This window comes from Tachysurus fulvidraco, chromosome 12 (genome assembly GCF_022655615.1).
Source record: "Tachysurus fulvidraco isolate hzauxx_2018 chromosome 12, HZAU_PFXX_2.0, whole genome shotgun sequence".
Taxonomy (NCBI): Eukaryota; Metazoa; Chordata; class Actinopteri; order Siluriformes; family Bagridae; genus Tachysurus; species Tachysurus fulvidraco.
The window spans coordinates 5790828-5813783 of record NC_062529.1 but is presented as its reverse complement, the minus strand read 5'-3'; the positions used below and the strand labels follow the sequence as shown (position 1 = coordinate 5813783).

At 37.6% G+C, this 22956-nt stretch overlaps 2 protein-coding genes across 8 annotated transcripts; one reads left to right on the top strand and one right to left on the bottom strand.

The window, feature by feature from the left end:
- Positions 1–4002: 4002 nt before the first annotated feature.
- Positions 4003–15363, bottom strand: mis18bp1 (MIS18 binding protein 1). 6 transcript variants are annotated; one of them, XM_027173660.2, is made up of 19 exons: positions 15233–15363; positions 14100–14703; positions 13901–14005; positions 13060–13155; positions 12927–12980; positions 12658–12806; positions 12457–12530; positions 12067–12188; positions 11886–11976; positions 11698–11774; positions 11301–11467; positions 11098–11170; positions 7960–8947; positions 7539–7708; positions 7268–7407; positions 6269–6414; positions 5429–5507; positions 4686–4740; positions 4003–4591 (listed from the first exon to the last, which is right to left on the bottom strand). In XM_027173660.2, exons 2-19 carry the CDS (start codon positions 14635–14637, stop codon positions 4482–4484), a joined length of 3234 nt encoding a protein of 1077 aa, XP_027029461.2. In that variant the 5' UTR covers positions 14638–14703; positions 15233–15363; the 3' UTR covers positions 4003–4481. The 6 variants fall into 6 exon arrangements, with proteins under 6 accessions (XP_027029461.2, XP_027029456.2, XP_027029459.2 ...); XM_027173655.2 differs by having other exon boundaries at positions 12658–12980; XM_027173658.2 differs by having other exon boundaries at positions 4686–4737; positions 12658–12980.
- Positions 15364–15659: 296 nt separating this feature from the next.
- On the top strand, positions 15660–18861 carry im:7136021. Of its 2 annotated transcripts, XM_047821641.1 has the most exons (4): positions 15660–16299; positions 17219–17422; positions 17951–18167; positions 18273–18861. In XM_047821641.1, exons 1-4 carry the CDS (start codon positions 15660–15662, stop codon positions 18478–18480), a joined length of 1269 nt encoding a protein of 422 aa, XP_047677597.1. In that variant the 3' UTR covers positions 18481–18861. The 2 variants fall into 2 exon arrangements, with proteins under 2 accessions (XP_047677597.1, XP_047677598.1); XM_047821642.1 differs by lacking the exon at positions 17219–17422.
- Positions 18862–22956: the final 4095 nt, after the last annotated feature.

Sequence of the window (22956 nt, the reverse complement as noted above, 5' to 3'; positions counted from 1 at the left end):
ATGATGACTCGCTAATAAGCCGATTTAGATTCCCTAGAGATGTGCTCTTAGATATATGTGTTGAATTGGGCCCAGTATTAGAGAGGGAAACATGCCGGAACCATGCCATCCCAGTCCAAATACAAGTCCTCACCACTCTGGGGTTCTTGGCAACCAGCTGATTCCAGCGGGAATTGGCAGACAGGTAAATTATTTATATATAAAAAAAACTATAAGTAATCCTCAACTTTGTGTCTAAAACCTTTTCGTATATGAAATAATTCTATTGGAATCTATCATCTCACCCTATAGGTCTGGTATATCACAGCCGTCCCTGAGTGCCATAATATCTGTCGTTTTGAATGGTATACTTAATATGGGTAGTCGGTATATCAGGTTCCCCTACACTGTGCGAGAACAGGCCGAAATTAAAATGAAATTTTGCAGCAATGTCTGGTTTCCCAAATGTAATCGGTGCAATTGACTGCGCTCATGTTGCTATAAGGGCACCATCTGCAAATGAATTTGCTAACAGAAAGCATGTGCATTCTATTAATGTGCAAATCATATGTGACTCCAACATGACCCTCACAAACATTGTGGCACGCTGGCCTGGTTCAACACATGATTCCTTTATCTTGACACATAACAGTGTAGGGAACAGACTAAATGCAGGCGCAGCAGCTACGTGATGGCTGGCTTTTGGGGAGTTTAACTATATTAAAAAGTAGAAAATGTAACAATTTTGTTTTTAATATAATTATAACAATGTTGCTTTTAATATAATTATAACCTGCAGGTGACAGTGGCTACCCCCTGAGACGCTGGCTCCTCACGCCATTTTTAAACACACAGAGCGCAGAGGAAACTCATTATAACGAGGTCCACTCTCGTGCCCGCGCAGTGATTTGCATTGACTATTTATGGTTAAAAATGGGCATGTACAGGGACATCTGCGGGTGATTTGTGATTTATAAAGGGAACATTGCTTACAGATGTGCGTACGCACGGTTTTATAAATCGGAATTTTAGTAAACTTTTAGTAGGGATCCTACGCACAGTTTTATAAATGACCCCAGGTCTGCACAAGGGTTAAATATGATGTGTATTATGGCAATGACAAACCTTAGCACACAATTTTTTATATAAGTAAAACAGACTATTTTGTATAGATAGGCCGTGAAGGTTTCCATGTCACACAGAGGTTTGGCCTGCCTTGGATCTGAGCTACTCTGAGTGAACAAATGCAAGTGAGATCCAGATCCAGAAATGTATCGTCCTGGATTCACCAAATAAATGTTTTCTTTCCATTCAATAAATGTTATATGTTGTCTTTATTTTGGGGGTGGGTTATTTTAATTATATAAAATAATTACATAATTATATGAAAAAATTGTTTTTGGCCTGTCTCTCTCTCTGCTGCAATTTGTTTACAGTTAATTTAGAGACGTTTCATTGGTTAATGCCAGCAGCTGTTACACTGATCACTGCGCCACCTAGTGGATTAATGTGTCATTGCAACAGACGCGCGTAGGGGGCGAGCTACTCATTAACCATGTCAGACCATTGCAGCACTCCTGGTGGATGTCTGCCAGAATCACACAGTGATCATGCAGTAGTCAAACAGCAATTCTGAGCTGCTGCATCTGTATGTAATTTCACATAATAAGGTATGATAGCATAAATGAGGTATGATGAGCTCCCAACTTAAATTTGTTTTAAGGCATTATTGGTGTTAGACTGCACCACCACAAGCTCTACTCAGGAGCCACTGCTGTTCAAAGATGATCCCATTACCACCATGTACAACTGTGATGAATGCTAACCTGTTCTTGTACACCCTACAGCCTAATTTGTATTTACATGTAGGGGCCAAACCCTTAATGGTCCTTCATTCTCTCCCACTGGATGTCAGAGCCCCTCAGAGGCATACGATAAACCTGAAAAATATGACGGAGGTGAAATATTAGATACATATTTAAGTACTACAAACACTTGCATCTGGATTGTTATATTTTATTATTTTCTGCTTATTTAAGATGTGTTGTAATATGTTAATATAATTAAATAAATAAATAAATGTTAATATTCACTTTAAATTCAATTGCTAATATTCAACTCAAAATTCTACTTAAAATATTCCATTCAATAAAGATTTGTTTATACCTCATACATTTACAGCATTTGGCAGATGCCCTTATCCAGAGCGACGTACATAAGTGCTTAAATCTCTAACATTGAATACATTAATGCTGGTTCACTAGGTTACATACTTAAGATACCATGAGTTTAAAACATTTGTTCAAAGTTACAATGAAAAAGTGTCAAATGTTTTTTTTTTTTTTTAAATGCAAAAGATAAGGAAAGAAGTGCTAGTTGAAATGTTTCCTGAGTAAGTAGGTCTTCAACCGCCGCTTGAAAATAGCCAGTGACTCAGCTGTCCGGACCTCTAGGGGAGGTTCATTCCACCACCTTGGTGCCAGAACAGAGAAGAGTCTTGTAGTATACTTGCCTCTTACCCTGAGAGATGGTGGAACCAGTCGAGCAGTGCTGGTAGATCGGAGGTTGCAGGGTGCAGTGCGAGGAATGATGAGGGCTTTGAGGTAAGAGGGAGCTGGTCCATTTTTGGCTTTGTAGGCCAGCATCAGTGTTTTGAACCGGATGCGTGCAGCTACGGAAGCCAGTGGAGGGATCGCAGCAGCGGGGTGGTATGCGAGAACTTTGGCAGGTTGAAAAGCCGGGCAGCTGCATTTTGGATCATTTGCAGAGGACGGATTGCGTTCATAGGTAGACCTGCCAGCAGTGCATTGCAGTAATCCAGTCTAGAAATGACAAGAGACTGAACAAGTACCTGAGCAGTCTGTGTGGACAAAAATGGCCGAATCCTTCTAATGTTGTAGAGAAGAAACCGACATGAGCGAGTCACATTAGCAACATGAGAGGAAAAGGACAGTTGATTGTCCATGATTACCCCAAGGTTGCGAGTTGTGGCTGAAGGGGAGATCAGATTGTTGTGCAAGGATATAGCAAGATCATGACCTGGGGATGAATCACCTGGGATGAACAGCATTTCAGTTTTGCTAGGATTGAGCTTTAACTGATGAGCAGTCATCCATGATGAAATTTCTGCCAGACATGCTGAGATCCGGTCAGAAGCTGTGGCATCTAAGGGTGGGAAAGAGAAGATAGGTTGTGTATCATCAGCATAGCAGTGGTAAGAGAACCCATGTGATGAAATAACTTCCCCAAGAGAGTGAGTACACAGGGAGAAAAGAAGAGGACCAAGTACTGAGCCCTGTGGGACGCCAGTGGAGAGTCTGGGTGGAGCAGATGTCACTCCCCTCCATGTTACCTGATATGAGCGTCCTTCCAGGTAGGAGGCAAACCATTCCCAAGCTGATCCGCAAATCCCAAGACTCTTGAGGGAGGATAAGAGAGTCTTGTGGTTGACCGTATCAAACACTGCTGAAAGTTCAAGGAGGATAAGGACGGATGACAGTTTGGCTGATCTAGCAGTATGTAGCTTCTCAGAGACACCCAAAAGGGCTGTCTCTGTAGAGTGAGCTGCTTTAAAGCCAGATTGGTTGGGATCTTGGAGGTTGTTCTGTTCTGTTCTGAATTCTGTATTGTTTTACTCTTTGACCAAGAGATGGAGCAAACTTTCATTAAAAGGAGGGAGGTTTGTAGTGGGAGCAGGTGTCAAGTGTGAATGTGTGGCAAATAGGTCACGGGTCAGGTAGGAGGGCCCCTTAGCAGAATTTTGCTTAGGGCCCCAGGGAGGTCAGGATCGGCTCTGGAGGTGACTATACAAAACACTTGTATAAAAGTTGCAAATTAAGTTGGATCTAGAATATACAATATCCACTTTGACTTGTCACATTGCAGAAATAAACATCACCATCTTCAGCCTGATTCCATTATTTTATTTATTCAAGTGAAATTTGTCAGAAAGGACATCTGTATAAAAAAAAAAAAAGAAAAAAAAAAAAAAAAAAAGAAAGAAAGAAAGAAAGAAAAAAAAAAAAAAGAAAAGAAAGAAACTTCCAGAAAAAAACACTGTAATGGAGTTCTGCCGGAATTCGAAGGTTTGAATGAGAAAAAAATCCAAAGCAGCACGAAATGAAGCAAAAATTAAAAGACAATTATTCGTAGCAGAGACGACTTTGTTTATAACTGTACATTTTAAAAGCTCTATTCACAATTACAAAAATAAACCATAACCCTTAGAGTGATAGGTTAACAAAATTAAATTTTTGCTAAACCTTAAACATTTCTAAATATTCAAAAAACTGTAAAAGGGTTAAACTGCCACATTACGTGATAGAATTATTTACGTGGGATTTTGACAGATGCATTAATCACTTAAGACAAATAGGAAACTTTGTCTTGGTGCATAAGAAGATACATAAAATAACTCCTTTAAAATGATCAAAACACTGTCCTGCAAAACAGACAATGCCAAGCTAATAAAGTCTAGTAATTACAGACAATTTTCATGTCATTCAGTATTCATCCATAAAATAATCATCCTCCTCTTCTTCCTCTTCTTCTCTCAGTGACGGACCATCCTTGTCAGAGAGCATGTTCCAAACAACAAAGTTATCATCTTCAGCTGTATGAAGAGAAAAAAAGATATGATAAATCCTGAGTGTCAACAACACTGCTTGTGATGCATGAATACAATTTAACTGTACTCAGTCACATACCAACACATCTCTTCTTGTTTTTCCTTTCTGACAGAACAGATGTGAACTTGTCCTGCTAGAAATGATTACTGTTAAGTATGACAACATTGACTTCAAAAGGAAAAAAAATATTTTGCTATAACAGCTAATAACATAGGTGATAACTAACAGAACTAAGGTGTCTTTTATATGTTACACAACATTGTATCTTCTCTATAAATAATTAAAATGGAGGACATTCATTAATAAATATTTATATTAATACATTAACAATAATTACATTAATAAACAATATTAAACTTTTCAATTATTTACAAATATTGCTGTGGTACAAATAAAACAATATAGACCCTACAGTAAAGCAGCCCACTTTGGGGACAAAGTAGCTAGCAGGCTATTTTAAGTGATGATAATATAGTTAGATATGCACTGATAACCTTATTCAAGAACATACTGTTTAACATACAGTTCGGATTTGCAATGTTAAAAGTGGGACAACTTTTATAAAACACCACCATCACTACAAGAAAAACAGTCATGGACCATATTTATCTGTTAATATAATGGATAATGATTTACTCTAATGCGACATCTGACTGTGTGTTAGCCATAACAGCCCAAGATGGTGTCTGACGTATAAACTAGCTAAAGCATGTGTTGTGGCAAGTAACCAAACTGGGAGGGATATGGGTGAAAATCTATCAATGAAATGAATAATCTAAAACAAAAACAGATAAATTGTTCATTTGTAAAGTTACACCTACCTTAGGGCTGCTTTTTCTGCTATTTTTGTCTTGCCTTTTTACCTTCTGTAGGTGGTAAATATACTTATCATTGTTGTCCCTTGGGCAAAAAGAAACAAATGTAGATGTCATTAAAGTCCAAATAACAACCAAAATATTGCCAAAATATTTGCAGTTATCTTAGAGGGGCAAGGTTTTGGGATTTGTCAAGTGTTCAAGTTATATTATAAAGATCAGCTTAAACTGCTAACACAATTAAAATGAATTCTAAATGAGTGACTATGAATATACTATTCTCATTTGTTGTAATGATCCTGTGGAAACTACCTACTGCAACCCATCATATCTGTACTTCCATCAGCCACTTTATTAGGAATGCCTTACCAATTCTGCGCACAACCTTAAATAACCTTTGTCATGTTCATGAAACCAGTTAGAATTTTGTTAGGTTGCGACAATACGCAGATAGGCTGCATTCAAACAATGCTTAATTGGCATTAAGGCATCCAATGTAAAACAAGAAAACATCTACAAACCTCTACACCAAGTTCAGCCTGAACTGTTGGCACCAGGCAGGTTGGTTCCATGAATTCATGCTACTGACAACAAATTCTGACCCTACCATATGCATCCTGGCACTAATCCAGGATTCATCACTTAGGACATCATTCCTTTTTTAGTGTGTGTGCTGCAATAACTTCCCCACCTTCTGCTGATTGATTGACTGACTGAGAATCTTGACTTGTATCTGCATAAATTTATTATTTGATCTGTTGCTACAGGAGTGACTGACTGGAGAATTGCATGCGTCTGCAGGTATTCCTAATAAAGTGGCCACTGAGTGTATATAAAAGGGCCCACCTGTTGACGGAGCGCAGCATCCCGGGAGTAATGTGCAAACACTGAGGTGTTTTTACTGAAGAAAACATGCTTGAGCTGGGGGTTTGTGGATTTTGTAGATGGCCAAAATCTGGCTCATCTCCATTTGTTGACCATACAGGCAACTGCTAAAAACACAGCTATTAGTTATACATTTACACATTCGTTTTTCATATCCAAATAAACACCACCACATCATCTTACTTGAGGGAGTTTAGCTAAAAAGTGTCAGCATCAAATTTCTGCATTTTAAGGATCTTCTATTGTTAACTCAAAAAGAATTATCTTGAAAACCGGCCTTAGCACATACCAGAAACAGGTTCATCTGATATCTCTGTGACTAATGAGAGGCACTTACAGGAATTTCAAGAGGCTTTTAAAGTGCTCAGCTTAGGTTCTATCACACTACATAAAATGTACAACTAATCAAACTCTGAAGCATACTTGGCTCAGGAATTAATGTTAAACATGTCCTGGTCACTTCATAGCAGTATTTTCAAATTCTACAAGTTTCATTTCTGATTCAGCTAATTATTAAGTTTATTAAGTAAGTAAATAATTACATTTTAAATGCTAGAACAAAGTTAAAATTGTATGTGCAATAGACTGGGCACTGGGTAATTCTGCTGGTATGGTGTTAATCATAAAAATTATGCGTTACACACAAAAACAAAATCTATAAAATCATACGGGTTTAATTATTACTATTTATTACTACTGCAGAATACTGCAATTAAATATAAATGTTGGCCATTGCAATTGAAAGTATTGCGCAGACATTCAGGTTTAACTAAATTTTTTTTTTTTTATTTAAATCCAAATTGTATGAATGCTGTTGGAATTACAGCACATTTTGCGAGGACCCATATACGTGGTCCCACCCAACTCCAATTTGAGAGTTTTACTGAAACTTTTGGAATGCACTGGTCTAATATTTTACAAGAATTCAACAAAGCTGTAACAAAAGTAGGGGTCTTTCACCTTGATTTGCTTATTGCGCATTGGTGAGCCGGCAAAGACATCATCATGGTCATCTTTGGGCCTATGATCCAAAAATTCCCACATCTGTTTCTTCCTCTTAAGCGTTCCTACCTTAGCGGTAATAGGAGCTGTTTCTTTTGCTGGAAATAAAGTTACATTTGGTTAAGACAGGCTGCCCTGTGCAAAGTAAACACAATACCTTAGGTTGGCTACTACACTATGCTAAAACTACAAAGCATCTAATAGATTTGTTTGAATAAAGTAGAATTACCTGGTTCATTCGTTTTAACTGTCTTTGCCTTACGTTTCTCTTTGGATCGTCTGTGATTTTGGTACAGTGTGGTGTACTGTTTCTGGCATTCCTCAGCTGAACGAGTGCCAACTACCAGTGAGACATTTACCCAGTAACCACGCTTGTTCTTGGGCAAGGAGTTCACAGCCCTAAGTAGGTAACAAATACACAGAATAGAAATGTTTTTTCATTATACAGTATGTGATAAACGTTTTAATGAAATACCATTAAGCTGTATAAAAGACGCTATATAATTAAAGATTATTATTAAAAAGTTTCATATTTTCAGGACTGTGGATTCTAGTTTGGAAGAAGTCATTGGATGTGTACAACCTAAATACACTGGCCGATCAATAGCGCTATTACTGTAAAGCGAAACTTTAAGTAAAATATGACTTACTCATTAAGTTTCTGCAGCTCTTGATCGGTCCATGCTCCATCTATCGCATCTATTTCCATTGAAGGGTGCTTTGCAGTTTGCTCCTTGTTGTTTCTTCTGCTTGTTTTACTGCTTACTGATGGCTCTGGTTTCTTGCCAGTATTACCTGGCACAGAAGGCTGAAGATTATCTGTCTTTTCAGATTGCTCAGTATGTTTATCAACTTGGCGGATATGTCCATTCTTTGTCCTTTCTGAAACGCCTGAATTTTGCTTTTGTTGCATCCTCTTCAGAGTAGACTTTAAACTGTTGTTTTTATCTTCTCTTTTCTGTTCAGAATGTGGACTTTCTTGACCAGCATCAACCATCTCATAATTCTCATTTTTCTTTGGAGCCTTCTTTTGTCTCTGTGTATTCCTTGTTTTGGTCACTTCGATTTCTCTACGCAGCAAGGTATCGTCCTCTGTTTCGGACATGGTTGCAGCTGGAGGAACTAGTTTGCTTTCATGCTTCGAGCCTTTTCTTCTGAATCTTTTTGTAGAGTCTGGAGGTGAAAATACTTGATCTGCAATATTCCGAATTTGAGATTGAGAGGAACTGGTGTTGGAGTCTGAACTTGAAGTGGAGAGCTTCTCACTAGGAATTACTTTCTGCAGATTCTTCTGGTTAAGCCGTGTTTTAATTTTTCCCAAAGGTGCCTGGACTGCAGAAAAACCAACTTCAGCTGAAGCAACAAACTTGGTCACCTCAGACTCTGAGCCATTAGAGGTTCTCTCTCTTGAATATGACCTTCCCTTCCTTAGGTACATTTGCTCAGACTGTGCTTTCGGAGGAGAAGGCTGCTTGGCTGTGGCTTTTTCAGATCCAGAGTCAGAATTGAAAACTGCATCATGAGATGACTTCTGTGAAGCATTTCCACTGGATTTGGTTCCAACAGTCCTCCAAGATTTATGCTGTTTAACGCGTCTCCTTGGTGCCAAAGTATCTTCATCACTGCTGTCTTTCATTTCTGTCACAATAGAACACAGACAAATCTTCCATTTAAACTGATACCACTTGTGACCCCCCCACCCCCACATCTATTCTTTATGATAAAGTAGTTAATAGAAGAGAATAGAGTACAGTAATGTGAAATGCTATAGTATTCACCTTTCCAGACATATTGAGGCAAACATGGCCAGTCTTTGTAATAACCCAGAATAGTGCAAGAAACTAGCGGTTTTGAGGGTGGAAATGCCTAAAGATTATTTTCACACAAAATAAATCACACATGGCACACTTGGGCAGTCGGTTTCAGTGAGTTTAAAAAAAGAAACCAACAGAAAAAGACAGGGAGAAAATGTGATAAACAAAAGGAAACTGTAACCCGATGTTTCGGATCTAACCCGGGTCCTTGGAGCTATGATGTGCAATGCCACCAGCTTTACCGCAATGCCACCATACCTTTGATTATGTAGGTTTTTAAAAAATCCAAAATTCTTTTTGGCCTGTTTACCAATTAATAGAATTAATTAAAGCATTATATTTTTTATTTTGTTAACTTTATGGTAACTTTTATGGCATTTTGATATAATAAATATTTTTTTGGATAACATCAATATAACTGAGTAACCTAAACCAAATAATATACACTACTAGTGAAAAGTTTGGGGTAACCCAAAAGATATTATTGGGTCCTCGAATATTTTTCCATGAAATGAGCTGTAAAATAAACAGAATTGTTTTCAAGGCAATAAATGATTTTTGCTTGAAAGAAAATGTTACTCTTCAAATTTAGTTGTCTCAACAAATCAGTGGGTGATTACAGCTTTGAGCCCTGAAGTGGTTAATCTGCAATAGTGTAAAATCACTGAAAATGATTCTACAGAATACAATAATTTATTGTTAAATGCATCATAAATCAATTGCTTATATTTTGGAATAGGCATAAATCAGTATCAAGGTCAAAAATGATCCAGGACTATAAAAGAGTATAAGTAATATATGGGAAGCCAATCTGAGTGCATGGAGAAGTATCAGTGAGAATAGTCTTTAAAAATGAGAACAAGGTGCACTTGTTAAATGCAGGTTTACAGGTTAAAAAGAAATCACAAGTTTGTGTCTTAAATAGGGATGTACCGATACCACTTTTCTCTTCCGATCCGATACCAGTGTTTGTCGATACTGATCCGATATCTGTGTTCTTTTCTACCTTCAAAACTACAGAATGTATACAACTCGCTTAGTTATATACAATAGTCTATGATGTTTGCTGTTCGTTAATCAACCACCATGGGCATGGGTGTCGGGAGCAAATAAAAAGTGAGCGTGTCCTGTCCCAATCACATATAATGGTTCTGATGCCAATGGATTTCAGGAAGCAGGAGCGTGGTCAATGCTTTAGGTAAAAGGCGGAATGGAGTTTAATTTATTAGGGCATTCCTCAAGCAGAATAGATTCGACTGGCTGCTCTAAATAACAAAAATAATAGTAATAAATAAAGACATATAGAGTCTGTAAAAGTGGGTGGGTCCAATATTATTGGTCTTAAAAAGTGGGTGGGTCCTGTTCCACCCACTTATAATGGCTCCGACGCCCATGACCACGGGTATCGGATTTGGATCAGTCACGCACCACCGATACCCGATACACTCAAAATGCTTGGATAGGCGCCGATACTGATTCAAAATATTGTATCGGTACAATCCCTAGTCTTAATACTTGCAGAACTGTGCTGCACTCACAACCAACTGTTCTTCCTTGTCTCGGTTATCAAGCTCATTGATTCACACAAATGGTATGAAAATTCTGTAATTTTGGAAAAAAATTGTCTCCTAATCATGCTCCTGAGTGTGTAAAAACATCTGTAACCGTGACTTAATTAACTCATCAAATCATATAATTTATATGGATTACCAAAACCTGGATTTATCCAGGTTTATGGAAAATAAGTACAAGGTTTATGGAAACTGCCCTGTGTGTCAGAGTTGCAGTTTGGGTCAATGACCATGGAAGTCCTGAAGAAAAAATATTATTAATCTACACGGTCAAATGGATCATCTATGTGGCGCCCTCAAGCAACAACAGCCTGACTTGTTGGCTAGAAGTAGAAATATATGTATAGGTACAGTTCAAGGCAAAAAAGAACACATCACAAAAAGATAAGTTCATAAATCTTACCAGGAGATTTGTACATGGGCAGATCTGTAGGCAATTTTAGAGGCTTTAAAATTACAACTGGTCTTGTTTTCGGCTAAAAACAAGGACAAAAACAAGGATTAAAAAAAAAAAAAAAAAAAAAAAGTTATCAAACTCTCCATTTTATATATATATAAAATGGTACAGAAGAAAGGAAGAAAAAGGTACAGAATAGAACTAACTACCGTCAATAAAATGGAGGTTGACGTATAATCCTCATGGACCGTAACATTCATATCAGGCCCTACAGTGATCCTGCCTCCTCTCCAGTACTCCAGAGGAGGTTTGATGAGACGGCCACTGCGGGAAACTGGAGCACTGTGAGGCTGCACACTGCCTGAGGAGCCAACAGCTGCACCAGAGATAATGTTTGTCAAGGGTAAATTCATACACACATATCCTTTGTTGAAATACAATTTTATTGGTTAATTCTCTAGACATGAACTATTGCTTGCTTTCATTTTTTCCCTGAACTATTAATTAGATTTTCTAATCTCAGAGTAGATTAATAATATTTTAATTTTAAACAGTAGAAAAAGTACTCTAAACATTTTTCATGTGTATTACAATCAGCTTACTTACGGGTTGACTTTAGTTGTTTGGCGGGGCATTTCTGTTTTGTAGGTGCAGAACTGATCCTCTGTCGATTTTTTCCGCTTCTATAATGATTAAAATCAGTTTATGAAATCAACCAGGTTATAAGCTCCTTAAGAATTTCTCTATTAAATTAAATCAGCATTAAGGGGCACATAAATTTATCAGCAGCATACCTTTCATTATCCATCAATAATTTATTCAGGTATTCCTTCCACATTTCCGGAAAGCCGGAAAGAAACTTCTTCTTAAACCATTGCGGAAATGCTAAGGAAGAAAGAGTCCAGTTAAACCACCAAAGCAGTAACAAGTGGAATGAAATCAGATTGAGAATGTGTTCAAGAACGATTTTCTTACATGAACTGTGGTAGTGTGACATCTTTCCAACAAGAACATAAGTCCCACCAGATGCGGTCTTAACAATGTTACTTGAAACTCGCTCAGTGATGCAACTACTGTGCCAAGGGATCTTGTTGTCTCTATTCAGAAGAAAATGTTTTTAAGACATGTCTATCTGCAAAAATCTGTCTGATTACAAATACATAGTTAAAGCAAGACTAAATATCTAATAGCAAACTATGTAGCTTGCATTTTAATTTTTTTGCATTCTACAGATGAAATAATAGATTTAATAATAAACATTATCTCCAGATGGAAGCAACACAAAACTAAACATTATTATAGAATTCCTTCTAATGTGCAGGTGTTAATGCTTTTATTGTGTATTGAATATGAAAATGAACTTACAATCGAATGCCATCAACAATAAGTTCTTTGTTGTGTAGCTTCAAGATCCAATCTCGTAAATGAATCAAGTTCACCTAACATTCAGATTGGATACAAATAAATGTACCATAATGAAACCAATGTTTGTTTATTTATTTCAATTATATTTATTTAATTCAATTATTTCTTTCAAATAAATCAATTACATAACTGAATACTTACACTTGTCTTTCCATCCAGAGCTTTATCTATTTCTTTAATCTGATGTTTGGACTTAACAGCTGACATTTGCTTCCTGGGGATGGAGATTCGGGGTGATTGCTGCAGGAGAGAATCCTCCATCGGATTAGGAACGGAGCGAGGTGCTGCTTCTAAACACACAGATTGCCCATTAGACATTTTCTCTGGTCTCTGTGGCACTGGCTGGCTTTGGGCAGCATTGTCCAAGCCCTGAAGTGTATTCTCCCTATTGCTGTCATCATATACTGCACCTTCTAAATCGTCCCTTACACTCATCTCACCAAATACCCCATGATCACCTGCAACTGATACGAGGAACACACATAACTAAAAACAACCGATATCAAATAAAATATTCTCCACGGATAATATCCAAGTACTTACTTCTATTTTTGCCATGATTCATTAACTGAATTGGCTTTGCAGGCCCTCGCTGAGCAAGCAAGTCATGAGGCATACGCTCAATTAGAACATATGCATCTGGTAAAAGAAATGTAGGTTTACTTCAGCAAATATATGCAGATGCTGTGCAACCAAACTCAGATAGGTACTATAAAAAACACCAATCTGATATATATTATTAGACTGACATCAGTGAAACAAAATGTATGTAATCACACATCACAATCCAGCAGAACAATGTAAATAAGCATAATGTAGATGGCATAAAATAAGCCAAATATTTTGATAATATTCTCTTTAGTGCTAATATTTAAATTTGCTCTTTTTTAAGATTAGCATTTAAAATGTATAGGAAAAGATAAAGTTCTGTTTATTTCTAACTGAGCTTAACATTTTCTCTAAACATGGCTCAAACAAAATTGAGCTTAATAGTAAATTACAGAGAACATAACACACAATTATATACAAATTAGCTATAACGTGTTTGAACACATGCCTGGCTGAATCGGTGACACAACAGAATATGAAATTGAGTGATTTCAACTAAAAATTCCCTTTTCACATCATGTTTTTTGATGCATGACCAGTGTTTAGAGTGGACCTGTGTACCAACAGCATTTTAACTGGAACCCTCAGGTTTAATTATAGCTGTTTTCCCTCCCAAGATATATTGTGCACTGTTTTCTGTGGTGAAACTTGGTCTTTATTGCGTTGCGCCATTCTTGAACTGCCTTGATTGGTATTGAATTATGGCATCTGACAAATGGATGGAAAATGCCATAAATAAATATGAAAAAATAAAATGCAATCAAAGCAGGCATACCTTGGGCTGTGGACTTGTTCCTGCTATTCATTCTACTTTTATTTTGCTGCGGTTTTACCTGGGCAAAGGTTTCAGTGAGCGTCTTCTCAAGTACAATAACAGGTTCTGAGGAAAAAAACATAGGTGTCATTTAATTCATGCAAAACAGAAGCCATGCAATATATTTCTATAGAATGTTATATGGAATTATATCACTAACTGTGACCCAAGACAGGATTATGGGGTTCTCTGTCAAGAAGTGATGGCATTTGGGTATCTTCTGAGCGTTTGCTTGTGGACTCAGGAGGTGAAAGTGTCAGCACATATGTATCCTGTCCTTCTGATGCGGCATGATCATCATCTAGTGGCTGCAGAATATTTTTAGATAATGAGACACCCCTATCTGGATGTACAGGTACGACACTCTCTTTTCTGTGCTCTACTGGGTTCAGCTGTTGAACTTTGGCTTTTAGTCTGGCAAAGACTTTTGCTGGTGTGTCGGTAACTCGTTTGAAAGACAGCACAGAATTGTTAATGGTACTGAGCTCACAGCTCATGGCTCCGATGGACTCGGCTCCGATCTGATGATCCTTTACTGTGGAATTCATCGCCACTGTAGTGCAGCTCCTGATTAGCCTATTTGTATGTGCTCGGCTGTCAGCCATGCCACACTCAGGAGTATCCAATCTGCTTGTTTGTACAGGAGTCCTGTAATAAAGCTCATGGAGCAAAGGACACTTGGCTGGCGACACATACATGAGCTACAATGAAAAGGAGCTGGTTCCAAATTCCAGGATTCATCTGCGATACATTTATAATGGAAACTAAAGTAGGAAAAAACAATACAGACTTATTATATAACTCTTTTTTTTACAGGAAATAAAAAAACAGAAAAAACAAACAAAACTGAGGTATCTAACTAATGTCTGCTTTTGGAAATTCAGTTCTATGTGTACGTCTAATAGTAATAACAGAATTTTATCGCGATTTAATATCACAGAGGTACATAAACAATGTAGCCCATTAAAAGGGCGTTAGCCTGCTAAGCTAAATTAGCTACACTGCTTAGTTCATTATTTATGTAGTTTAAGTTTTACATCGTCAAGCAAACGTTACATTTCTGTGTCGTTACTGAAAGACCATTATTAGTAATCTGAAAGTTTCATTCGGACAACAAACGTGTGTGTGTGTGTGTGTGTGTGTGTGTGTGTGTGTGTGTGTGTGTGTGTGTGTGTGTGTGTGCGCGTGTGCGTGTTAGGGACAGAAGACACTGCGTTAAACGGATAATTAGAAACAACCAGGTTTTCATCACAACACATACGCTTCAATATCGGTATAATAACATACAAGTACCTTCTGGGGTTTTGTTGACTTCTGAACAGAACGAAATGTCACTAAAACAGAATCCTGAATCTTAGCGGTTCTTTTTTGAATTTCCCCAACAAACCAACGGCGTCCAGTCGCACAGCAGTTACGTCACATCCGTTCAGTATAAACAGCCCCCAAAAAAGTAAGTCTATATCAAACAGATGTCAATTATATTATCAATTAATAATCGACTTTGTAATAATGTTAAATAACCATTAACGCTATGAAATATTTACATATTTTTACTATGAACCTGGGTATTTTTTTTTTACATTTCCTGTCAGAAGTCAGCTTCCTGTAAGACCCCGAGTTCCAGGAAGGGAAGGGAAAGTGACTACCGAATATAAGTGTTGTTTTAAAGCGAGAAGCGCATCCTATGTGCTGCGAGTTACTGTGGTAGAGGCTGGAGAAGATGATGGGAGAGTTTAGACTCCCAGAGGAAGTGTGGATCCACGTGTTTACTTTCCTTTCCATTCATGACAAATTAAGCGCCCGCTGCAGCTGCAGACTTTTTAGAAGGCTGATTGATTGTCCTGTTTTGTGGAAAAACACCACGCTGTGTATCGAAAAAATCAACTCCTTCACGTGTCATAACTGGAGAACTCTGAGGAACAGGAAAATACAATCGGTTGTGGTGCTAAAGACCAGAAGTAGTGAGTGGAGGCAGCTTGCGTTGCGGCTCCCATGGATTCAGTCAGTCACTGTGGACGTGTGCTGCTCCACCAGCCTTAACTCACTGCCTGAGTTTACTAATCTAACCCGACTTGTTCTCCGGCGGTGTGTGTGTCCGAGTTTAACCTCACTATCAGCACTACACGACCTGTCTCACCTCAGCCTGTGTGAGGTTGTTTCTGCTTCAACGTCGGACATTATACAAGCTCTTTCCCAGCTCACTAATCTCACTTCACTTCATTACCACGATTACAAGAACCAAATACCACCAGCAGAATTTCGCCATCTGTTACAACGCCTGCCGAAATTAAAACACCTCTCTTGGAACCTAAGGCCAAGAAGTATAAACCATTTATACAAGGATGCCCTATTTGTTCCTGGTGAGGATTAGTTACCAAACCTAATGGCTTTAATTTATCATTTAGTTGCATTATTATTGACATTATATTCAGTGATGCAAATTAATTTGCATTTTTACTGACTCCTGGATCATTTGAACAGCAAAAAGTCTTCCCTCATTAGGAAAAAAGGATCAGATTTTAATTAATCTTTTATTGAAGAAGACACACCATGAACAATGCAAGTTGTCCAAAAAGTCAGGAAACTGAAGCAGTGGAATATGTTGAGCAGAATCTGCACAGACATGAAACATCCACTGACTAAATGCATATAGCAATAATGTAAATATGTAAAGCATATTCTGCAAACAGTAATTACAAAATTAACTGTATGTAGTTTTACTGTGATTGGTACCTGACTTTTTTTTTACACTGTGCTATGATTCCTATCAAGGGGCAAGTAGAAATATGGAGTTGTAAGAAGCTGGGAAATAGACAGGAAGGAAGCTTTACTGATGAAATAACTAATTTTTATTGTTTGCACACAAACCTACATGTGATTAGTCATTGATCATTGTCTAACATAAGCTAGCTCAAGCACAAATCAGTTAGGATTTACACACTTTTGGTGAGTTGACTGAACCTGCTCTCGTATATCAATGCAGCTGTAATGTAAGTCATATATAGAATAGCAGACAGTCATAAAGTAACTAATAAATAAATAATAAATATCAGTTACATATTTGCCCATTTCCATATTCATGTACAAGTATATACAAGTATCAATACCAGTATTATTATTCATTAAAATATTAAAATGTTTTCATTAAATAAACACATGATTTACAGCATGCAATCATATGGATATACAGGTATATACAGTATAGTGAGTGAGTAAGGGAGTGAGAGAAATCATTTGCTTTATGGTTTCATTAGTTTTATCCTATTGGTAAAATTTCAGAAGATCCTCAGTACAGAATGCCAGCATTGGTCAGCCTGGAATTGCTGAACTACGAGGTCCCCATTCTCTCTCCTGTGGCCTTGCAGGGTCTAACTTCCCTCAGATTGTTGACGGTGCAATATAAAGGCCATCTGGAACCACACCAGTGGCCCATTCAAACATGGCTGTCACAAATGCCTCTCCTCTCAGAGCTAAATATTTCATGTGAGTGAAACCTCCAACTGGGGGTATTTTTCTCTGGGTCTATTTCATTTCAATGGAAAGATAGAAACAGATATAAAAAAAACCTGTAATTTAATTTTAAAGAAGAGTGACAAGTGTTTTCTCTGTATCTGCGTAGGTCTCCTCTGGGTTTTCTCCTGTTTATAAAAAACACTGGATTGTCTATTAAATTGCTTATATATATATATATATATATATATATATATATATATATATATATATATATATATATATATATGCGAATAAGTGTGTGGTGGATGTGTTTGCATGAAATTGTCTAGGTTAAACAGAAGAAGGAGCATTGTAAATTTCCAACCCAGTCTCACATAAAATATAAATTTATATAACTGAAAATTAGAAGAGGACCTTTGGCCACTGTTCCACCCACTGTATTCAACTAGCAATTTCACAAATGTCAGACAATGCTGAAATTTGCCAGCTACGGTAAGAAATGAACTAATTTAATTTCTAAGTAGCCATTTCTTTATGGATGCATTTACTTGTTTTCAGTGGGATATCAGCTTGGTGTCTATGCTAACTCAGTGCCTCCAACTGTGCATCGCTTGTCTCTGAAAGGAGTGAGAGCAGACTTTAATGCTTTGAGAGTCTTGGCTCAACGAGTGCCAGATCTTCTGCACCTGCACCTGGATCTATGTTTCCATAACATTCAAAGCCTCATTGCAGAGATTCCTCAGCTTTTCCCCAAGCTGCAGAGCCTGGCAATAAGGTAAGAGCTTCATGTTCAGCCCTAGCTACAATAGCTTATGCTATTTTTTTTTTCATTTGTGTTATCTGATTACTAAATATTTTTAAATATATTTACTTTTTTCAGACAATACAAGCTTCCTGCGGAGGAATTTCTTGGACTTGCACAGTTGCCTCATCTTAATTATTTAGTTATTCTGGATCCTTCTGTTGGACCAAATTCAGCTTTAATGGATCTGACTGAGAAAATGCACATCCAGACCAACTACAGAGTTAATGTTGTTCCTTTCTCACGACCAAAACACCCATATGCTTGTCATTGTGCAAATTACTGATATTTAGCCTGTACAGCAGTTCTGTACACACAGAAAAGAGGAAAGCATATAGAGAGAAAAGCATAGTGTTACTTGATAAAGGTGTTATAATAATCTGCCAAAAGCAATAGGTAGTATTTGCAAGATGATACATGGTTATAATTTTATTGATCTGATTTGTGCTGTTAGAGAACATCTTTCATGAATATACTGGTTAATTGCTTAGAAAGAACCAAGTCTCTATGCTAGGACCTCTTCAGAAAACATTTACTTTAATGACTCCTCAGATTTATAGTACACTCTTCAGGTCTTTCTATTGCTCTCCATAACAACTCACCTATTTTGTATTTTTATAACATATAACAGTAATCTGGCTGCTAATAAATCAGTATATTCCATTTACTGCCATTTTCAGGTCTCTCTGGAGATTTTCAGTTCATGTTAGGGCTCTGGCTGGGCCACTCTAGTACATTCACAGAGTTGTCCCTAAGTTGTCTTGGCTGTGTGCTTAGGGTTGTTGTCTTGTTGGAAGGTATACCTTCCTCCCAGTCTGAGGTCCTGGCCACTGTGGTCCTGGTTTTCTTAAGGATCTCTCTGTTCATTGCTACACTCAGTTTGACCTCCTCTTTGAATGGTCTCCCGGTCCCTGCTGCTAAAAAACACCCCTGCAGAATGATGCTGCCACCACCATGCCACCACCTTTTAAGGATATGTAAAAGAAATATAAGTTCAAATAACCCCACACTAATGCATGTAAAGGTTAAAAGGCTAAAGACTATATTAAAGAAAGGCAAAATGTTGGTAGCATATTTAGTTGAATACTGGGGTATTGCTAGGTGGTTGATATTCATACCCGCGATAATTGCTAATTGGTTGCTGAGCTTGGAGTATTGCTGAATGGTTGCAATAACATGCTAGTTTGTTGCTAATATGTTGCTAGATTGTCCATTCATTCATGATGGATCTGACTTGTTTGTCCAGAACATCCCACACATCCATTATCAAACTGAGATCAGGGGAATCTTGAGGCCAAGTCTTTCAGCCAATGTTCCTTAAACCATTCATTCATTCATTCATTCATTCATGTTCTACTGCTTATCCAAACTTCTCCACTGCAGGACATACACACTCTCATTCACTCACATACTACAGACAATTTTCCAGAGATGCCAATCAACCTACCATGCCTTTGGAAACCGGAGTATCCGGAGGAAACCCCCGAGGCACAGGGAGAACATGCAAACTCCACACACACAAGGTGGAGGCGGGAATCGAACCCCCAACCCTGGAGGTGTGAGGCAAACAGGCTAACCACTAAGCCACCGTCCCTACATTGTCCATGAACTACATAATCATAATAAACTGAAAAATTGAAAAGATTAAAGTCCTCATGTCTTCTTTTGCCAGACTTCCTTACCTACAGTGTTGGATTCAGAACTTTTGTCATCTGATGTTGAAAATACATATAGGGGACATATGAATTATATTCATTTACAATGTTGCTCATACTCATTTTAAATACATTTCCCTGTATAGAATCTGTAATACTGGCCAATTTTGTGTCTGACCTGAAAATCAAAATCAAAAATTCCTACCTGTGAAAAGTTAACAAATATTCAAAAAGAATAATAATAATTATAACAAAAAGAAAAAGAACATGGAGTCCAAAATGCTTATAATAATAAGAATATAGTATAAAAAATGTGTATTTGTCAAATCAATACAATAAAGGGACTTTATGATTATCACTCTCCAAACACATAATTAGGAATATCTGTTTTTGTTCTCTGTTTTCTATTTATGAAATTATCAGGCAATTATGTGGCATCATTACAATCCATAAAATCATACAGATACAGGCCAGCGGTTTTGAGTAATGTTCACAAAGATAACCACTCTGTACAGTCGTGCATCTCAGAAGGTACAACACTTGCAACCTTGAGGTGGATGGGCAAAAGACCAGAATGAGCTCAAAGAATGAGCCAAGAACACAAATCTGAGGCTGCAGTTGGCACTGTACTGCTGAAGACTGAAAAAACGTCTGCTGAATCTAAATTTGTGCTGAGGCAATATTTAGTGCCAACAACATGAATCCATAAATATTACCTGCCACAAAGATCTTAATATGTATTGAGAGCAAAGTGAGGCCTTACCCAGTGCTCAGTGGTTTAGTGAGTGTTTATATACGCATAAATACATACATACATACATATATACTGATTTGTGCTGCATGATTAATCATATCGCAATCGCGATATCAAGCCTGTGCGATTATTTGATGCAAAATGCTGCGATTTTATGATATAAATAAATAATAAATACATGCATGTGTGGACATGACAACCCATTCTCTCTGAAAGCTGTTTGCCTATTTAATACACTACACCGCTATCCGCTAATAAAAAAAAAAGACCAGTGAGTTTCAGTTTAGGCAGTGGCACGTGTGGCGCGTATGGTCATGTCTTGACTTGTTCCAGTGTGCAGCGCGGAACGGATGGAGATGGATGCCGAGCAGAAGGACACTGAACTGGCACTGACACTGAACTGGTGGCCAGAAAAAATGCTACCTCTGTTATACGTAGTGTAAATTTCGTCAGACGAGACGAGACTAAATATGTTCGTCAACAACCTTTTTTTCATGACTAAGACGAGACGATGACAAGACTGCGCCGCTGTCCAAAAACGCTGACTAAGACTAAATTAACATGCATTATTGTTGACGAAAATGTTTTGTATAAATATTTTGTTTTCGTCTACATTTGTCTCTGCTTCAGAACGAGGCGGCTTCACGCTGTTGCTCAAGTTACATGTCTCATACGCCTGTGGCTGCAACACGAAACTGCTGAACAATTGTATTGCTTCCGCTGAAGAAAATAGTGCACTCGTCTCTACGGTTAGAATTCAGTGTGTCCATGGCAACGCTCTGTTTTTCATGGCAACGGTGTTATAGTTAGCAGCGGTCTGTTATCAAGAAATAAAATAGTTTATGCGCTGAAAAAAGTCGTCCACATGCCGCTCAAAAAAATAAAAAAATAAAAAAAATAAATAAAATAAAAAATCCTGAGCGCAAGTCCACCATCTAGGCAGCTGTTTGTGTTAAATTATATTTCCTGTCGCTGTGCAGGCGCTTTTATTGTACATGACAGCTTATGTCCGCATGACCGGTCTTTGCATTACGATTAAAAGCAGTATCAGTAAAGTAAAAAATGTGATGTGCAGTCAAGTTCGAGTGTATGTACTGTTTAAACGAGTGTTCTCAACTTCTCACTGATACTTTTGTGATTCGGAGTTTTGACAAGTTTTATAGCCTTGATATTGTTTCTTATTCAAAAGTGGTGAAAGAAAAAACTCTTTACCCCAACCTGGAACCTCTTCCCCTGTCACAATCACATCATAATCAAAATTAATAATTAGGCTTAAAAGCAAAGGTACACCAACAGTTTTGATCTTAGGCTTTTCATTAATCAGCATTAATGTGTTATTTTATATTTTAATTTGAAAACGTTTTGCATTTGTTTGTTGTTGTTGCTAGTTTGAGTTTAGAAATACAAATTTCAGCATTATCAGAAATCTGTGTGTGCATTTTCCTTGAGAACCAAGCTAGTTGACTCATGATACCATTTGTTTATTATATCGCATATTGCAATCGTAATATTGACCTCAATAATCGCAATATGACAGCCCTAAATCGTGCAGCCCTAATACTGATCTAGGACCTTGTTGCATGATGCAACCTCAACACCAAGACCAGGGTTGATGGTGATGGACTTCAGAAGGCCCAGGCCTGAATCAGAGCCTGTGACTATCAGTGGGGACTGTGTGGAGTTTGTAAAGACATACAAATACCTAGGAGTGCATTTGAATGAGAAACTGGATTGGACTGCTAACACAGATGCTCTGTGTAGAAGAGGACAGAGCAGCTTGTACTTCATCAGCAAGCTGGTGTCCTTCAATAACTGCAAAAGTCTGCTGCAGATGTTTTATTAGACTGTTGTAGCGAGTTCCCTCTTCTATGCAGAGGTGTGCTGGGGAGGCAGCATCAAGAGGAAGGACGCCTCATGTCTGGACAAGCTGGTGAGGAAGGCGTGTCAATCATGGACAATCCACTACATCCATTGCACAGCAACATCTCCAGGTGGAGGAGCAGTATTCTACATCACCCACAATGCATTTCAAACAAAACACACCCACCCTGTATTACTGCAGTGTATATATGTATATATATATATTGAATGAAATTCTTTCTTTCATTCATTCATTCATTCATTTTCTACCGCTTATCCGAACTTCTCGGGTCACGGGGATATATATATATATATATATATATATATATATATATATATATATATATATATATATATATATATATTCACACTGCAGTAATACAGGATGGGTGTGTTTTATTTGAAATGCATTGTGGGTGATGTAGGATACTTATAATTTGGAGTCGTTTCTTAGTCGTTACTGTAGTACTACATATCCCAGAATGCATTGTAC

Coding starts and splice junctions, on each gene's coding strand:
- mis18bp1 (XM_027173655.2), bottom strand. CDS start 14,637: ATGTATGTGTCGCCAGCCAAGTGTCCTTTGCTCCATGAGCTTTATTAC. Junction 7,709..7,959: donor GAGCTGCAGAAACTTAATGA/GTAAGTCATATT, acceptor TTACCTACTTAG/GGCTGTGAACTCCTTGCCCA. Junction 6,415..7,267: donor TGCGCAATAAGCAAATCAAG/GTGAAAGACCCC, acceptor CTGTGTTTTTAG/CAGTTGCCTGTATGGTCAAC.
- im:7136021 (XM_047821641.1), top strand. CDS start 15,660: ATGATGGGAGAGTTTAGACTCCCAGAGGAAGTGTGGATCCACGTGTTT. Junction 17,423..17,950: donor CTCAGAGCTAAATATTTCAT/GTGAGTGAAACC, acceptor ACTTGTTTTCAG/TGGGATATCAGCTTGGTGTC. Junction 18,168..18,272: donor CTGCAGAGCCTGGCAATAAG/GTAAGAGCTTCA, acceptor TACTTTTTTCAG/ACAATACAAGCTTCCTGCGG.